At 33.4% G+C, this 20,072-nt stretch overlaps 1 protein-coding gene across 1 annotated transcript; it reads left to right on the forward strand.

Moving 5' to 3' along the window:
* The first annotated feature begins 15,353 nt into the window (after window positions 1-15,353).
* Window positions 15,354-17,147, forward strand: LOC139877749 (uncharacterized protein At2g29880-like). Its single transcript, XM_071865174.1, has 3 exons — window positions 15,354-15,427; window positions 15,914-16,251; window positions 16,350-17,147. The coding sequence occupies exons 2-3, from the start codon at window positions 15,916-15,918 to the stop codon at window positions 16,467-16,469; spliced, it is 456 nt and encodes a 151-aa protein (XP_071721275.1). The 5' UTR covers window positions 15,354-15,427; window positions 15,914-15,915; the 3' UTR covers window positions 16,470-17,147.
* Window positions 17,148-20,072: the final 2,925 nt, after the last annotated feature.

Below are 20,072 nucleotides of genomic sequence, written 5' to 3' on the forward strand. Positions count from 1 at the left end.
GTGAACTTACTTGTTGATATATTAACCTGTTATATAGTGATCGTACGGTATGCTTAGATTAGCTTGCCTTTATGCATGGACTCCGGTATGTGCTATTTGATTATTATTGTGGCGTGTCCATTTTATGCATATATATATGTATGTAGTATATTCTCACTTACTAAGCGTTAGCTTACCCTCTCGTTGTTTACATTTTTATAGATTTGCTTGAATGCGGTGGCTCGGGTAAGCGTGGGAACTAGTGAACTTGCGTAGTTTGCTTTAGAAGATGTGCTTTTGAATTGGATTAGGATTGGGTAGCGTATCCCCAATCACCATGCTCGGTCTATGTTTTGTATAAACTAAAATGGGTCGAAATGGTCACTTGTGGTATTTTGGGTCAATGTGGGTCCGGCGTTGTAAAACTCGATTTTATTTTTGGGAAACTCTTAGTCTTAATTATTATAACATATTGTGAAAGTGTTTGCGTTTAAAAGTGTCGGGAAGCGAGTTTTCCGCTCGCGTAAATTGGAAAACTGATCAAAATTATTTAGTTCATTGGGACGCCGTCCAGAAGGCTTGGACGCCGTATAGACCTTCAGAACTGGATGCCGTCCAGATAACTGGATGCCGTCCAGATGAACTGTGTTACAATTTTTTTTATGGCACGTTTTTGGTTGGATAACGGGTTGGGTCGTTACAGTAGAGAGAGGCGGGAGAAAAATTGTATAGAGAGAAATATTGGTGATGTCGAAAACCCCAATGCATCATCCCCATCTAATCCATCCAATTACTCTGTATCTATTACTATTGTTTAAGTATTTATGTCCAAAAGTAAGTTGCACCTATTTATTTTAATCTGATACAGATCAAACAACAAACCCTAGAAGCTCTCTCCTTCCTCGTGTATTCGGCCGCCATCGTCACCAGCATGTACCGACGTCATCACCACCTAATCGCCGAAAATCCTCTCCCTCACTTCTTTTTCTAGCCTCCCGACTACAACCGCCGTCCTTTTCAGTTTATATATCTAACTCCAGCTCCGTTGCAACCGCTGAAATGTTCCGTTCATATTGATTATAAACGTTCCATATTAATTGATTTCGTCGCGAGGTTTTGACCTCTATATGAGACGTTTTTCAAAGACTGCATTCATTTTTAAAACAACCATAACCTTTATTTTATCGATAAAGGTTTAAAAAGCATTACGTAGATTATCAAATAATGATAATCTAAAATATACCGTTTACACACGACCATTACATAATGGTTTACAATATGAATATATTACATCAAAAATAAGTTTCTTGAATGCAGTTTTACATAATATCATACAAGCATGGACTCCAAATCTTGTCCTTATTTTAGTATGCAACAGCGGAAGCTCTTAATAATCACCTAAGAATAAACATTTTTAAAACGTCAACAAAAATGTTGGTGAGTTATAGGTTTAACCTATATATTATCAAATCATAATAATAGACCACAAGATTTCATATTTCAATATACATCCCATACATAGAGATAAAATTCATTCATATGGTGAACACCTGGTAACCGACATTAACAAGATGCATATAAGAATATCCCCTATCATTCCGAGAAATCCTTCGGACATGATAAAAACGAATTCGAAGTACTAAAGCATCCGGTACTTTGGATGGGGTTCGTTAGGCCCAATAGATCTATCTTTAGGATTCGCGTCAATTAGTAGATCGGTTTACTAATTCTTAGGCTACCAAGCAAAAGGGGCATATTCGGCTTCGATCATTCACCCATATAATGTAGTTTCATTTACTTGTGTCTATTTCGTAAAACATTTATAAAACTGCATGTATTCTCATCCCAAAATATTAGATTTTAAAAGTGGGACTATAACTCACTTTCACAGATTTTTACTTCGTCGGAAAGTAAGACTTGGCCACTGGTCGATTCACGAACCTATAACAAATATGTACATATATATCAAAGTATGTTCAAAATATATTTACAATATTTTTAATACATTTTAATATTTTAAGTTTATTAAGTCAGCTGTCCTCGTTAGTAACCTACAACTAGTTGTCCACAATTAGATGTACAGAAATAAATCAATATATATTATCTTGAATCAATCCACGACCCAGTGTATACACTTCTTAGGCTAGATCACAACTCAAAGTATATATATTTTTGGAATCAACCTCAACTCTGTATAGCTAACTCCAACATTACTGCATATAGAGTGTCTATGGTTGTTCCAAATAATATATATATATGGGTCGATATGATATGTCAAAACATTTGCATACGTGTCTATGGTATCCCAAGATTACATAATATATTAGAATACATGTATAATACAATATAAGTTAGCTAGGATATGATTAATATAAATTTATTACCAATTTTCACGTAGCTACAACAATCAAAAATATCCAATCTTGTTTTACCCATAACTTCTTCGTTTTAAATCCGTTTTGAGTGTTTCAAGTTGCTATGGTTTCATATTGAACTTAAGTTTATGAATCTAAACAGAAAAATTATAAGTTTATAGTCAGAAATACGGGTTAAAAGTCATTTTTGTAAAGGTAGTCATTTCAGTCGAAAGAACGACGTCTAGATGACCATTTTGGAAAATATACTTCCACTTTGAGTTTAACCATGATTTTTGGATATAGTTTCATGTTCATAAGAAAAATCATTTTCCCATAAGAACAACTTTTAAATCAAAGTTTATCATAGGTTTTAATTAACTAACCCAAAACAGCCCGCGGTGTTACTACGACAGCGTATATCCGGTTTTACGGTGTTTTTCGTGTTTTTCGGTTTTAAATCATTAAGTTAGCATATCATATAGATATAGAACATGTGTTTAGTTAATTTTAAAAGTCAAGTTAGAAGGATTAACTTTTGTTTGCGAACAAGTTTAGAATTAACTAAACTATGTTCTAATGATTTCAAGTTTAAACCTTCGAATAAGGTAGTTTTATATATATGAATCGAATGATGTTATGAACATCATTACTACCTCAGGTTTTGTGGATAAACCTACTGGAAATGGGAAAAATAGATCTAGCTTCAAAGGATCCTTGGATGGCTTGAAAGTTCTTGAAGCAGAATCATGACACGAAAACAAGTTCAAGTAGGATTTTCACTCGAAATAAGATTGTTATAGTTATAGAAATTGAATCAAAGTTTGAATATGAATATTACATTGTATTAAAAAAATATCTTACTATAAATAAGAAAGATTTCTTGAGGTTGGATGATCACTTTACAAGATTGGAAGTAAGCTAGCAAACTTGGAAGTATTCTTGATTTTATGAAACTAGAACTTATAGAATTTATGAAGAACACTTAGAACTTGAAGATAGAATTTGAGAGAGATCAATTTGATGAAGAAAATTGAAGAATTAAAGTGTTTGTAGGTGTTTTTGTTCATTGATATATGGATTAGATATAAAGGATGTGTAATTTTGTTTACATGTAAATAAGTCATGAATGATTACTAATATTTTTATAATTTTATGAGATATTTCATGCTAGTTGCCAAATGATGGTTCCCACATATGTTAGTTTACTCACATGGGCTGCTAAGAGCTGATCATTGGAGTGTATATACCAATAGTACATACATCTAAAAGCTGTGTATTGTACGAGTACGAATACGGGTGTATAAGAGTAGAATTGTTGATGAAACTGAACGAGGATGTAATTGTAAGCATTTTTGTTAAGTAGAAGTATTTTGATAAGTGTATTGAAGTCTTTCAAAAGTGTATGAATACATATTAAAACACTACATGTATATACATTTTAACTGAGTCGTTAAGTCATCGTTAGTCGTTACATGTAAATGTTGTTTTGAAACCTTTAGGTTAACGATCTTGTTAAATGTTGTTAACCCATTGTTTATTATATCTAAAGAGATATTAAATTATTACATTATCATGATATTATGATATATTAATATATCTTAATATGATATATATACAGTTAAATGTTGTTACAACGATAATCGTTACATATATGTCTCGTTTCGAAATCATTAAGTTAGTAGTCTTGTTTTTACATATGTAGTTCATTGTTAATACACTTAATGACATGTTTACTTATCATTTATCATGATTAAACATAGTGTATCAATATCTTAATAAGATTCATATGTATTTAGTAAGACGTTGTTATAACGATAATCGTTATATATATCGTTTCGAGTTTCTTAATTCAATAAACTCAATTTTATGTATATAACTCATTGTTAAAATACCTAATGAGATACTTACTTATCATAATATCATGTTAACTATATATATATATAATCATATATATGTCATCATATAGTTTTTACAAGTTTTAACGTTCGTGAATCACCGGTCAACTTGGGTGGTCAATTGTCTATATGAAACCTATTTCAATTAATTAAGTCTTAACAAGTTTGATTGCTTAACATGTTAGAAACATTTAATCATGTAAATAACAATTTCATTTAATATATATAAACATGGAAAAGTTCGGGTCACTACAGTACCTACCCGTTAAATAAATTTCGTCCCGAAATTTTAAGCAGTTGGAGGTATTGACGTATATTCTGGAAATAAGTGCGGGTATTTCATCTTCATCTGATCTTCTCATTCCCAGGTGAACTCGGATCCTCTACGAGCATTCCATCGAACCTTAACAATTGGTATCTTGTTTTGTTTCAGTCTTTTAACCTCACGATCCATTATTTCGACTGGTTCTTCGATGAAATGAAGTTTTTCGTTGATTTGGATTTCATCTAACGGAATAGTGAGATCTTCTTTAGCAAAACATTTCTTTAAATTCGAGACGTGGAAAGTGTTATGTACAACCGCGAGTTGTTGAGGTAACCCGAGTCGGTAAGCTACTGGTCCGACACGATCAATAATCTTGAATGGTAATTTCCCTCGTTTACTAAATCGAACAACGCCTTTCCAAGGTGCAACCTTAAGCATGACCATTTCTCCAATTTCAAATTCTATATCTTTTCTTTTAATGTCGGCGTAGCTCTTTTGTCGACTTTGGGCGATTTTCAACCGTTGTTGAATTTGGATGATCTTCTCGGTAGTTTCTTGTATTATCTCCGGATCTGTAATCTGTCTATCCCCCACTTCACTCCAACAAATCGGAGACATGCACTTTCTACCATAAAGTGCTTCAAACGGCGCCATCTCAATGCTTGAATGGTAGTTGTTGTTGTAGGAAAATTATGCTAACGGTAGATGTCGATCCCAACTGTTTCCGAAATCAATAACACATGCTCGTAGCATGTCTTCAAGCGTTTGTATCGTCCTTTCACTCTGCCCATCAGTTTGTGGATGATAGGCAGTACTCATGGCTCGGTGAGTTCCTAATGCTTGCTGTAATGTCCGCCAGAATCTTGAAATAAATCTGTCATCCCTATCAGAGATAATAGAGATTGGTATTCCATGTCTGGAGACGACTTCCTTCAAATACAGTCGTGCTAACTTCTCCATCTTGTCATCTTCTCTTATTGGCAGGAAGTGTGCTGATTTGGTGAGACGATCAACTATTACCCAAATAGTATCAAAACCACTTGCAGTCCTTGGCAATTTAGTGATGAAATCCATGGTAATGTTTTCCCATTTCCATTCCGGGATTTCGGGTTGTTGAAGTAGACCTGATGGTTTCTGATGCTCCGCTTTGACCTTAGAACACGTCAAACATTCCCCTACGTATTTAGCAACATTAGCTTTCATACCTGGCAACCAAAAATATTTCTTGAGATCCTTGTACATCTTCCCCGTTCCAGGATGTATTGAGTATCTGGTTTTATGAGCTTCTCTAAGTACCATTTCTCTCATATCTCCAAATTTTGGTACCCAAATTCTTTCAGCCCTATACCAGGTTCTGTCTTCCCGAATATTAAGATACTTCTCCGATCCTTTGGGTATTTCATCCTTTAAATTTGCCTCTTTTAAAACTCCTTGTTGCGCCTCCTTTATTTGAGTAGTAAGGTTAGTGTGAATCGTTATATTCATAGCTTTTACTCGAATGGGTTCTCTGTCCTTTCGGCTCAAGGCGTCGGCTACCACATTTGTCTTCCCCGGGTGGTAACGAATCTCAAAGTCATAATCATTCAACAATTCAATCCACCTACGCTGCCTCATATTCAGTTGTTTCTGATTAAATATGTGTTGAAGACTTTTGTGGTCAGTATATATAATACTTTTGACCCCATATAAGTAGTGCCTCCAAGTCTTTAATGCAAAAACAACCGCGGCTAATTCCAAATCATGCGTCGTATAATTCTGTTCGTGAATGTTCAATTGTCTAAACGCATAAGCAATTACTTTCATTCGTTGCATTAATACACAACCGAGACCTTGCTTTGAGGCGTCACAATATATCACAAAATCATCATTCCCTTCAAGTAATGACAATATAGGTGCCGTAGTTAACTTTTTCTTCAATAACTGAAACGTTTTCTCTTGTTCATCCTTCCATTCAAATTTCTTCCCTTTATGCGTTAACGCAGTCAAGGGTTTTGCTATTTTAGAAAAATCTTGGATGAATCTCCTGTAATAACCAGCTAACCCTAAAAATTGGCGTATGTGTTTTGGAGTTTTCGGGGTTTCCCAATTTTCAACGGTTTCAATCTTTGCTGGATCCACCTGAATACCTTCTTTGTTCACTATATGACCGAGGAATTGAACTTCTTCCAACCAAAATGCACACTTTGAAAACTTAGCGTACAGTTTTTCTTTTCTCAGCAACTCTAGCACTTTTCTCAAATGTTCTTCGTGCTCTTGATCATTCTTCGAGTAAATAAGTATGTCATCGATGAAAACAATGACAAACTTGTCAAGATATGGCCCACACACTCGGTTCATGAGGTCCATGAACACAGCTGGTGTGTTAGTCAATCCAAACGGCATAACCATAAACTCGTAATGACCGTAACGTGTCCTAAAAGCAGTCTTTGGAATATCATCCTCCTTCACCCGCATTTGATGATATCCAGAACGTAAATCGATCTTCGAATAAATAGACGAGCCTTGTAGTTGATCAAATAAGTCGTCGATTCTCGGTAGTGGGTAGCGGTTCTTGATGGTAAGTTTGTTCAACTCTCGGTAGTCGATACACAACCTGAATGTACCATCTTTCTTCTTGACAAACAAAACAGGAGCTCCCCAAGGTGATGTGCTTGGTCGAATGAAACCACACTCTAAAAGTTCCTGTAACTGAATTTGTAATTCTTTCATTTCGCTGGGTGCGAGTCTGTATGGAGCACGAGCTATTGGTGCAGCTCCTGGTACAAGGTCTATTTGAAATTCAACGGATCGATGTGGGGGTAATCCCGATAATTCTTTCGGAAATACATCGGGAAATTCTTTTGCAACGGGAACATCACTGATGTTCTTTTCTTCGGGTTTAACTTCCTCGATGTGTGCTAGAATGACGTAACAACCTTTTCTTATTAGTTTTTGCGCCTTCAAACTACTAATAAGATTTAATTTCGCGTTGTTCTTTTCTCCGTACACCATTAAAGGTTTTCCTTTTTCACGCATAATGCGAATTGCATTTTTGTAACAAACGACCTCTGCTCTCACCTTTTTCAACCAGTCCATGTCAATTATTACATCAAAACTCCCTAACTCGACTGGTATTAAATCAATTTTAAACGTTTCATCCCCCAGTTTAATTTCTCTCTCCCGACATATATTATCTGCTGAAATTAATTTACCGTTTGCTAATTCGAGTAAAAATTTACTATCCAAAGGCGTCAATGGGCAACTTAATTTAGCACAAAATTCTCTACTCATATAGCTTCTATCCGCACCCGAATCAAATAAAACATAAGCAGATTTATCGTCAATAAGAAACGTACCCGTAACAAGCTCCGGGTCTTCCTGTGCTTCTGCCGCATTAATATTGAAAACTCTTCCACGGCCCTGCCCATTAGTATTCCCCTGATTCGGGAAATTTCTAATAATGTGGCCCGGTTTTCCACATTTATAACAAACAGGGTTGGTATTACTTGCTCCGACACTATTCGTTTCGGCATTACTTGTTCCGACATTATTTGTTCCTTTGGTTCTGTTAAACTTTGGTCCGTAGACCTCACACTTTGTCGCGCTATGACCATTTCTTTTACACCTGTTGCAAAATGTCGTGTAAAACCCCTGATGATTTTCTTCACACCTATGACATGGCTGTTTTTGGTTTTTGTTTCCGTTGTTGTTATTGAGGTTGTTATTGAGATTGTTATTTTTGTTGAAACGGTTGTTGTAGTTATTGTTAGGATTGCGGTTATTGTTGCGATTATTGTTGCGGTTGTTAGGATAGTTGTTGCGATTGTGGTTGTAATTGTTGTTGTTGTTGTACTGGTGACTCGTGTCACCGTTTTCCTCCCACTTCCTCTTGAGTTGTTTCGTGTTGGCTTCTTCGGCCGCCTGCTCTTTAATACTTTCCTCAATCTGATCTATGAGTTTATGAGCCATTCGACTTGCCTTCTGTATAGAAGCGGGCTCGTGTGAACTCACATCTTCTTGAATCCTTACTGGTAACCCTTTTACAAACGCGTCGATCTTCTCTTCTTCATCTTCGAATGCTCCTGGACACAATAGGTACAACTCTGTGAATCGTCGTTCATATGTGGTAACGTCGAACCCTTGTGTTCGTAACTCTCTAAGTTCTGCCTTGAGTTTATTGACTTCGTTTCTAGGACGGTACCGCTCGTTCATCAATTGCTTGAATGCCGACCACGGTAGTGCGTAAGCAGCATTTTGTCCTACATGTTCAAGATAGGTGTTTCACCACGTTAACGCAGTACCTGTGAAGGTATGCGTAGCGTACTTAACTTTGTCCTCTTCAGTACACTTACTTATGGAAAACACTGATTCGACTTTCTCGGTCCACCGTTTCAATCCAATTGGTCCTTCGGTACCATCAAATTCCAAAGGTTTGCAGGCAGTGAATTCTTTGTAGGAGCATCCTACATGATTTCTTGCGCCGTTAGCTGCATTACTAGATTCAGGGTTATTGTTGGTATGTAGCGCAGCCTGTACTGCGGCTATGTTTGCAGCAAGAAAGGTACGAAATTCCTCTTCACTCATATTCATGGTGTGTCGAGTAGTTGGTGCCATTTCCTTCAAAATAGCCAATTGAATCGAGTTAATCATACAGAATATTAAGAGTAGTCAATAGTATTTCGTAGCATAATATGAACTCATTTATAAAAGCTTTTTCTTCATATTAGCGTTTTATAAGTTTAAATTCGGGTACTACCTACCCGTTAAGTTCATACTTAGTAGCTAATATACAATTCAACTACTACAATTCTATATGAAAAACTGATTATAATAATATATCACATACAAATATTCTTCAAACTTACAACTTCGCTATATTACATATAACATGAAATATAGTACACTTTGATACAGGATAGTTTTGAAGATAAATCTAGTTAATACGCAAGTTGTTCAGCAAAGGAAATAAAGACACATAATTCATAAGTCCAGAAACAAGTCATGCATTCTGGTTTTACTAAGACGACTTCCCATCCTTGGTGTTGTGGAAAATAACCGTTATTACCATTGGCTAGGCAGCATGTTGTAATGTCGTCAAAAGGACGAGGGTTTCGTAATGTCCAACAGCCCCGTAATAATCTAAAAACCTTGTTTCTCACCTCAACTATTGAATCTGTCACTTGTGGGAAGGTTTTATTTAAAAGTTGCAATCCGATGTTCTTTTTCTCACTTTGGTAAGAAGCGAACATCACTAACCCGTAAGCATAACATGCTTCTTTATGTTGCATGTTAGAAGCTCTTTCTAATTTACGAAATCCTATGTTGGGATATGTTGAGTCAAAATAGGTTCTTAACCCGTAACGTAAAATTGCATTTGGGTTCCCCGCATTTAACGCTTTAAAGAAAACACGGCGTAACTTACGGTCTCTCCAATGTGATATACCCCACCTATCAAAGGAAAGCCTTTTATAAACTAAGGCATTTCTGGAAAGTCTTTCAAATGTTTGACAAGTTAATTTCGCCATAACTAAATGTGCTGATGAATTCTGATCGACTCTAGACAAGATTTCCTCAATCATATCCTCTGGTAGGTCTTCTAAAATATTCGGTTGTCTACCCTTAACGTCCATTTTGTTTTTATACTGTAAAATAGACAAGGATTAGATTCGTAATAACAAACAATACAAGCAATTTTTATATAGAACATAAAAGTACAAGCATACTACAATACATATAATACACAACATGATTACAACCCTCTAATCTAAATCATTGGTTTCTTCTTCTTCGGACTTGGTTCGTTTTCCTAATTTTCTAGGAATATATGGTGTTCCTCTAATACGAGCAGTCATTTTCCACAATGGTTTAGAGAAACCTGGTGGTTTATAGGTTCCCGGGTCATTGTTACATTTTAGAAAATACGGATGTTGCCGATACATATAAAGTTCATCGGGGTTGGAATCGGGTTTCTCTATTTTTATACCTTTTCCCTTATTATTTTCTTTTGCTTTATTAAATTGGGTCAAGGTAATTTATATAACATCATCAGAATCCTCATCGGGATCCGATTCATCAGAAAATTGGTAATCTTCCCAATATTTTGCTTCCTCGGCGAAAACACCATTGACCATTATTAACTTTGGTCCGTTGGTTGAGAATTTTCTTTTATTTAATCGATTTACTATAGGTATCAATATTTCTTCCTCCGAAACCTCTTCTTCTTCCGATTCCTCCTCTTCTGGTTCCTCTTCTTCCGGTTCCACCTCTTCCGGTTCCTCTTCGGGAATTTGTGAATCTTCCCAAAATATATTCGACTCTTCATTATTATTAGGTGAATCAATGGAATTTGTACTAGAGGTAGACATCTATCACACAATATCAAACACGTTAAGAGATTAATATATCACATAATATTTACATGTTAATAATATATAGTTTCCAACAAAAAAAAATGTTAAGCAATCGTTTTTGAAGAAAAACACGGTCGAAGTCCAGACTCACTAATGCATCCTAACAAACTCGGTAAGACACACTAATGCAATTTTCTGGTTCTCTAAGACCAACGCTCTGATACCAACTGAAATGTCCCGTTCATATTGATTATAAACGTTCCATATTAATTGATTTCGTCGCGAGGTTTTGACCTCTATATGAGACGTTTTTCAAAGACTGCATTCATTTTTAAAACAACCATAACCTTTATTTTATTGATAAAGGTTTAAAAAACATTACGTAGATTATCAAATAATGATAATCTAAAATATACCGTTTACACACGACCATTACATAATGGTTTACAATATGAATATATTACATCAAAAATAAGTTTCTTGAATGCAGTTTTACATAATATCATACAAGCATGGACTCCAAATCTTGTCCTTATTTTAGTATGCAACAGTGGAAGCTCTTAATAATCACCTGAGAATAAACATGCTTAAAACGTCAACAATGTTGGTGAGTTATAGGTTTAACCTATATATTATCAAATCATAATAATAGACCACAAGATTTCATATTTCAATATACATCCCATACATAGAGATAAAATTCATTCATATGGTGAACACCTGGTAACCGACATTAACAAGATGCATATAAGAATATCTCCTATCATTCCGGGAAATCCTTCGGACATGATAAAAACGAATTCGAAGTACTAAAGCATCCGGTACTTTGGATGTGGTTCGTTAGGCCCAATAGATCTATCTTTAGGATTCGCGTCAATTAGTAGATCAGTTTACTAATTCTTAGGCTACCAAGCAAAAGGGGCATATTCGGCTTCGATCATTCACCCATATAATGTAGTTTCATTTACTTGTGTCTATTTCGTAAAACATTTATAAAACTGCATGTATTCTCATCCCAAAATATTAGATTTTAAAAGTGGGACTATAACTCACTTTCACAGATTTTTACTTCGTCGGGAAGTAAGACTTGGCCACTGGTCGATTCACGAACCTATAACAAATATGTACATATATATCAAAGTATGTTCAAAATATATTTACAACATTTTTAATACGTTTTAATGTTTTAAGTTTATTAAGTCAGCTGTCCTCGTTAGTAACCTACAACTAGTTGTCAACAATTAGATGTACAGAAATAAATCGATATATATTATCTTGAATCAATCCACGACCCAGTGTATATACGTCTCAGGCTAGATCACAACTCAAAGTATATATATTTTTAGAATCAACCTCAACCCTGTATAGCTAACTCCAACATTACTGCATATAGAGTGTCTATGGTTGTTCCAAATAATATATATAGATGGGTCAATATGATATGTAAAAACATTTGCATACGTGTCTATGGTATCCCAAGATTACATAATATATTAGAATACATGTATAATACAATATAAGTTAGCTAGAATATGATTAATATGAATTTGTTACCAATTTTCACGTAGCTACAACAAGCAAAAATATCCAATCTTGTTTTACCCATAACTTCTTCGTTTTAAATCCGTTTTGAGTGTTTCAAGTTGCTATGGTTTCATATTGAACTTAAGTTTATGAATCTAAACAGAAAAAAGTATAATTTTATAGTCAAAAATACAGGTTACAAGTCGTTTTTGTAAAGACAGTCATTTCAGTCGAAAGAACGACGTCTAGATGACCATTTTGGAAAACATACTTCCACTTTGAGTTTAACCATGATATTTTGGATATAGTTTCATGTTCATAAGAAAAATCATTTTCCCAGAAGAACAACTTTTAAATCAAAGTTTATCATAGTTTTAAATTAACTAACCCAAAATAGCCCGCGGTGTTACTACGACGGCGTATATCCGGTTTTACGGTGTTTTTCGTGTTTTCCGGTTTTAAATCATTAAGTTAGCATATCATATAGATATAGAACATGTGTTTAGTTTATTTTAAAAGTCAAGTTAGAAGGATTAACTTTTGTTTGCGAACAAGTTTAGAATTAACTAAACTATGTTCTAGTGATTTCAAGTTTAAACCTTCGAATAAGGTAGTTTTATATATATGAATCGAATGATGTTATGAACATCATTACTACCTCAGGTTTTGTGGATAAACCTACTGGAAATTGGAAAAATAGATCTAGCTTCAAAGGATCCTTGGATGGCTTGAAAGTTCTTGAAGCAGAATCATGACACGAAAACAAGTTCAAGTAGGATTTCCACTCGAAATAAGATTGTTATAGTTATAGAAATTGAAACAAAGTTTGAATATGAGTATTACATTGTATTAGAAAGATATCTTACTGTAAATAATAAAGATTTCTTGAGGTTGGATGATCACTTTACAAGATTGGAAGTAAGCTAGCAAACTTGGAAGTATTCTTGATTTTATGAAACTAGAACTTATAGAATTTATGAAAAACACTTAGAACTTGAAGATAGAACTTGAGAGAGATCAATTTGATGAAGAAAATTGAAGAATGAAAGTGTTTGTAGGTGTTTTTGGTTGTTGGTATATGGATTAGATATAAAGGATGTGTAATTTTGTTTACATGTAAATAAGTCATGAATGATTACTAATATTTTTGTAATTTTATGAGATATTTCATGCTAGTTGCCAAATGATGGTTCCCACATGTGTTAGGTGACTCACATGGACTGCTAAGAGCTGATCATTGGAGTGTATATACCAATAATACATACATCTAAAAGCTGTGTATTGTACGAGTACGAATACGGGTGTATACGAGTAGAATTGTTGATGAAACTGAACGAGGATGTAATTGTAAGCATTTTTGTTAAGTAGAAGTATTTTGATAAGTGTCTTGAAGTCTTTCAAAAGTGTATGAATACATATTAAAACACTACATGTATATACATTTTAACTGAGTCGTTAAGTCATCGTTAGTCGTTACATGTAAATGTTGTTTTGAAACCTTTAGGTTAACGATCTTGTTAAATGTTATTAACCCATTGTTTATTATATCTAAAGAGATGTTAAATTATTACATTATCATGATATTATGATATATTAATATATCTTAGTATGATATATATACAGTTAAATGTTGTTACAACGATAATCGTTACATATATGTCTCGTTTCGAAATCATTAAGTTAGTAGTCTTGTTTTTACATATGTAATTCATTGTTAATACACTTAATGACATGTTTACTTATCATTTATCATGATTAAACATAGTGTATCAATATCTTAATATGATTCATATGTATTTAGTAAGACGTTGTTATAACGATAATCGTTATATATATCGTTTCGAGTTTCTTAATTCAATAAACTCAATTTTATGTATATAACTCATTGTTAAAATACCTAATGAGATACTTACTTATCATAATATCATGTTAACTATATATATATAATCATATATATGTCATCATATAGTTTTTACAAGTTTTAACGTTCTTGAATCACCGGTCAACTTGGGTGGTCAATTGTCTATATGAAACCTATTTCAATTAATCAAGTCTTAACAAGTTTGATTGCTTAACATGTTGGAAACACTTAATCATGTAAATAACAATTTCATTTAATATATATAAACATGGAAAAGTTCGGGTCACTACAACCGCCGCGCCGGTTGTGACGACTTCCTTTCATATCCGTCCTTCCAGCAATAAAACCCCTCTTCAGATCGTCGTTTCTGTTTGATTTTTTCGATCCAAAGGCTGTCGATTGTTGGTTGTTGACAACGAGGGTTGATATTTGTGGTTTACGGTGTTTGATGGTGATGGTTAAAGCTCGACGACGATGAATGTGGTGGTTAAAGTAGGCTGTTAGTGATGGTGAAGGGAAGAACGTCGATGTTGGAAAGAGGTGGCTGACAGTGATGGTGGCCGGCGATTAGCGGTGGTGGTGGGCACAGAGGTGGATTACGGTGGTGAAAGATGGCTGGTACATGGTGTTGGTAGTGTGGGTAAAGTAATTGATTGTAAAAAAAAAAAATGGCGTCAGGCGGTTGATGGTGGCACGTGGTTGATGGTGTCAGTTGGATTCATTGTGTTAGAGTGGTGGTGTGGTAGGAGGTGTTAGTAGCAGGTAGTATAGTGTTGGTGGCAAAAAAATAATTAGTGAATAAATAGTGTAAAAGGACGTAAATGCCCATGTTAACAGTAAAATCTCATGAGACTTAAGGGTGTGTTTGGTTGGGGGGATTTCATGAGATTTTGTGGAATTTGCATTTGAAATCCCATAAAATGATATGTTTGGTTGGAGGTTTGAGAAAGGATTTGGAATTTAAATCTCATAGAGAGAGGATTCTTAAATCCTTCAAGTGATGGGAGGATTTCAATTTCAATTTCAATTCCTATAAAAACACGGAAGTTTCACAGAGCAAAATGAATGGGACAAAAATACCCTTCATCCCAACAAAACCCACCTGCTGCTCCTCTTTATCCACACAAATTATCATAACCTAGTTCTTTACTGTACCCGCCTCTTCTATTTCCTCACACAAAATACCATCCATCCATGGCTTAACAATCAAAATCAAGGTAATTATTTTAATATAGGTTCTTATTTTTACTCAACTTTTGCTTCTATATTTGTTCTCTTTCTGAGTTAGGGTTTATAATTTTTTTTCTTTAATTTTTGTCCTGTACGTACATATATATGTTCTTTTAAAATTAATTTAGTGAACTGAATAAATAATGTATTGAGAATTTGTTAAATGTTTGCTCAGTTGCTTTATTCATATACAACTTTGAGGAAGAAATTGTTAAATGTATGTATCTCTACATTTGCTCAGTACGTACATATATAGTTATTTTCTTTAATTTATTTATGTTTTAAAATAATCCATGGGTGGTTTACATTTGCTCAATTGACATTTATGTTTTCAAATGATCCATTAGAGGTGTACGTTTATCTTTAATTTATGGTTTTAAATGTATGTATCTTTAAATTTGCTCAGTTGACATAATATACCTTGTGCCACATTGTTTCAGCTTATTTGTTGTTGACATTGTTTCAACATATAGTTATGACGACTCAAAATAGAGGTTATCGCGGGTGGTCAATTGTTGAAGAAACGAAACTTGTCGAGGTTCTAGTAAATATGGTTAACAGTGGAAGATTTAGAGCCGACAATGGCTTTAAATCTGGATACTTACAACACCTTGAAGAGAAACTAAAAGAAACATTCCCAACCGCGGGTTTGTTGGTTAAACCCCACATCGAATCTAAGGTGAGGACCATGAAACGAGATTGGCAAGTTGTCCATGATATGTTTAGCGGTTCAAGCACTAGTGGATTCGGTTGGCTTGATGTCACAAAACTCTTGAATGCTACTACTGAAGTTTGGGATGAGTACATTAAGGTAATTATTATTTTGACGTGTCATTAGAATTTGTTTGATCTAATTGTAGTTTAACATTTATTGTTTTTATTCATAATTATTCTTCTGATATAAAATAGCATCATAAAGAAGCGGCTATGTGGAGAAACAAACCATTTCCTCACTATAATGACTTGTGTATTGTATTTGGGAAAGATCTAGCTCATGGTAGCGGAAGTAGATCTTTTGGTGACATCTAAGAGGATGAAAACATAGGAGTGCTAGAATCTAATGAAGAGATTGATAGGATGATGGGAGATGATCATAATCCACCTACTAATGAAAATGTTGAAGTTAAAGACAATACAAATATTCAAGTTGGAGATGGTTCAATTGTTCGTAGAAAGAAAAGAAAAGGCCGAACGGACCCTTTGGTTGATGGATTGCATGAATTGGTTAACGTGCTTGGCAACACTATAAGTAACGCGGCTATCACAATGAGTCGGGATATAGAATTTCAAGAAGAATTGAAAAAGAAAAGTGCCAAAATCACTACTGAGATTTTCAAAATGGTATCACTTACTCAAGATGAAAAGTATCAGGCTTTGGGAAAGATAATAAGTGATTCTGAACATGTTGAAGCCTATTGGGATTTGGATGAAGAAAATAGGGAGGCTTGGGTGAAATACATTTTGAAAGACTAGTTTGGGTATATACATCGGTAAGGGCTAACAATACTTTTGAAACTTTCATGAACTAATTTCATGATTTTGCTCAGCTAGTTATATAGTACTGTATTATGAAGCTTGTTGGTGCAAGGGTTATAAGTTTCACTAGCATTGATGTAAAATTGGTTACTTGTTTAGAATGGTTAGGCCCTTGTTTTTTGTCAATGTTGTATTAGCCCAGGTGTTCATATGATGCTTCTATTTTGTGGCAAGGTGTGTTATCTTGTGCACTTTTTGTACTATGCATTATCATCAGTTTAATGATAATTATTTATATTTATTTACTTTCTTGTTTTGTGCCAAAATTGTTTTGTGCCAAAAAAAATAAAAAAATAAAAAGAATGGTTACAGATTTTACTAGCATTAATTTTATACACATATCATTTATAAGGGTAATTTTGTCATTGATACTGAAATTCTTTGTACAAAAACTGTCAACCAAACACGTAAAAAGGATTTTAAATCCTAGGATTTCAAATCTTTCAGGATTTCAAATTTCAGGATTTCAAATACTCGAACCAAATACCACCTTAGTATATTAGTATAACAAGTATTTGGGTCAATCACTTAGCCGCGTTTGAGAAGCTTTTTATTGTACATAACTACATGTTTTCGTTCATAACAATTTAACGCTAATAAACTAAACGTAATTCAAGAAAGAAAAGTTAAACATGCCTATGTATTGTTTTTAGAAACAAAGTTAGAGATTATTTTTTAAAATTTAGTAAAAAGGTAAGCGAAAAATGTAAGTAAGAACTTTAGGGTGCATGTTAAAAGATTAAAAGGCGATTGAACAGACCAAAAACACAAACTTTGTTTTTTAGAAACGAACTTAGAAATTGTTTTCTAAAATTGTAAAAAAGGTAAACGAAAAATGAAAGTGAGTATTTTAGGGTGAATACTAAAAGATTCAAAAGTTGAAGGGTAAAAAGCATAATAAAGTGTAAATGTAAAAAGGTATGAAAAAAAAAAAAAAAACAATTAAACAGTCACGGTTTGAACCTGAGTCTTCAAATTGAGTAGCACACGCGCTAACCCCCCAAGCAACCTCATATTTCTAGTATTTCTAACGAATCGAGTATTATTTAACATTTAAAAAGTATCAATTTTTTAGCAACTGCCAAAAACAGCCGAAATTGAATTTACTTTTTACCCCTCCATTTAGATTTAATTGCGAATTTAGGCAAATTAAACAGTGCTAATTAGATTTATTCTAAATGAATATAACTAGTGACCCAAAAGTGCTAGTTCACCAAAAAAAAAAAAAAAAAAGAGACAGCTGGAAGGCTCGAACCTGCGCCCTTAAGCTACTACCCAGCAACTCGACCAGCTACTCCACCAAGTCAATTTGTTAATTTTATGGTTTGTTTAATATATATCCCTTATATGGCTTGGTTTTCAAAGTCAAAAGATGGGGACCGTTATCATTCAACTCTACCCATGAAGTTGTGTTTTATTACGGGTCTGGCCTAATTAAATAGTAACTTTGTAAAATTTCTAAATTAAATATATATATAATTTATAATTTATAATTATAATATAATTTTACCCCTCCATTTAGATTTAATTGCGTATTTAGGCAAATCAAACACTCCTAATTAGATTTTTTCTAAATGAATATATTTATAATAATATAGTAATGGCAAACATTTATCAAATCTTTCTAATTTATTAAACAAAAAGGGACACATTTTTTCTTTTGGAAAGAGGGAGTTGCGTTTAGTAAAGACTAATGATAAATTCACTACTTATTATACATTACTCCCTTCGTCCCATATTAATAGTTCAGTATTTCATTTTGAGATTTCTCAAATTAATAGTTCTCTTCCATAAATAGAAAAAAATAAGAAGTTTAAGTTCTATTATGACCTCAATGTATGTGGATAAGATTAAAGGAAAAAGAAAATGTAAGGGTAAAACTGAAAGTACTTTTATGACATTTTCTTAAACTTTGTGTATTTTGTCTGTGAACTATTAATATGGGAAGGAGGGAGTATATGTTTATACAGTACAAGAAATTAATACATGATAAAAGTAGATTTATCAAAATAATGATTGGAAATATCATAATATATAGTTAATATTAAAATCCTATAATGATAATGTCATTATTAGGTTAATTCATTTGTTAAGAAAAAATCAAAAAGAAAAAGAAAAAAAATCTAAACATGGTAGGTGATGTCATTAATCTAAATAATTTTGAATTAAAATTAAATCTTATTAATTAATTATTATTATTAAATCTTATTAAAAATTATTCTAATTATTAAAATTAAATAAATTTGAATTATTTTAATTAATTATTTTGAATTGAATACAAAAATATAAAAAGCTACACAGAAAAAAACAAATTCTAAATTTATATTTTGATTTTATACTTTTAAAATAAAATGACAATCAATATTATCTATTATGATTGGATATGGATTATTTAATATGCATTTTAGGTGTTTGATGAAATGTTCAGCAGACGAGTTTCTTAGTCGGACTCTTTGGTTCAACGAGTCATTAAACTAAATAACTTTAATATTTATGTTCATTTAATACCTAAAATATACATTAAATTGTTTGGTTTAAAAAAACCCGTGATTCTACGAGTAAATTCACTAATAATTAATTAAATAATTAATAGCCGTCAAAAGCATTTAAAGTCGCCACGCACAATTAGAAACGCGACAATCATTTTGGACGCGAAAAGTCTCAATAAACAAAAACACATTTCAAGCAGGCAGCTGAGATTCTACCGAGATCTTAACCAGGTTCGCTACAACTTAATTAGCCGAATACCACTAAGTGGCTTTATCCATTTGTCGGTGATTTTGTAAAATGCTAACCGCAAGGCTTGTTTTTCGTACAAGATTTAGTTTGATTCCTCTTATTTATCATTTTGTGTCGTATGGTTACTCTTCTGGTTCTGTTAAACATACTAGAACCTGTAATATCTTCAAAGTCGATAAGGTTGACGATGCACTAAAGGTGTTCGATGAAATGCTTCACAGGCAAGTGGTACCGTCTGTGATCGAATTTAATAAGCTGATTACCGCCATTGTTAAAATGAAACATTATTCTACTGCTCTTACACTTTTTAAGAGATTACATCTGATGGGTATTCCTGCTAATATCTATACAATGAAC

This window comes from Rutidosis leptorrhynchoides, chromosome 11 (assembly GCF_046630445.1).
Source record: "Rutidosis leptorrhynchoides isolate AG116_Rl617_1_P2 chromosome 11, CSIRO_AGI_Rlap_v1, whole genome shotgun sequence".
Taxonomy (NCBI): domain Eukaryota; kingdom Viridiplantae; phylum Streptophyta; class Magnoliopsida; order Asterales; family Asteraceae; genus Rutidosis; species Rutidosis leptorrhynchoides.

Coding starts and splice junctions, on each gene's coding strand:
- LOC139877749 (XM_071865174.1), top strand. CDS start 15,916: ATGACGACTCAAAATAGAGGTTATCGCGGGTGGTCAATTGTTGAAGAA. Junction 16,252..16,349: donor TTTGGGATGAGTACATTAAG/GTAATTATTATT, acceptor GATATAAAATAG/CATCATAAAGAAGCGGCTAT.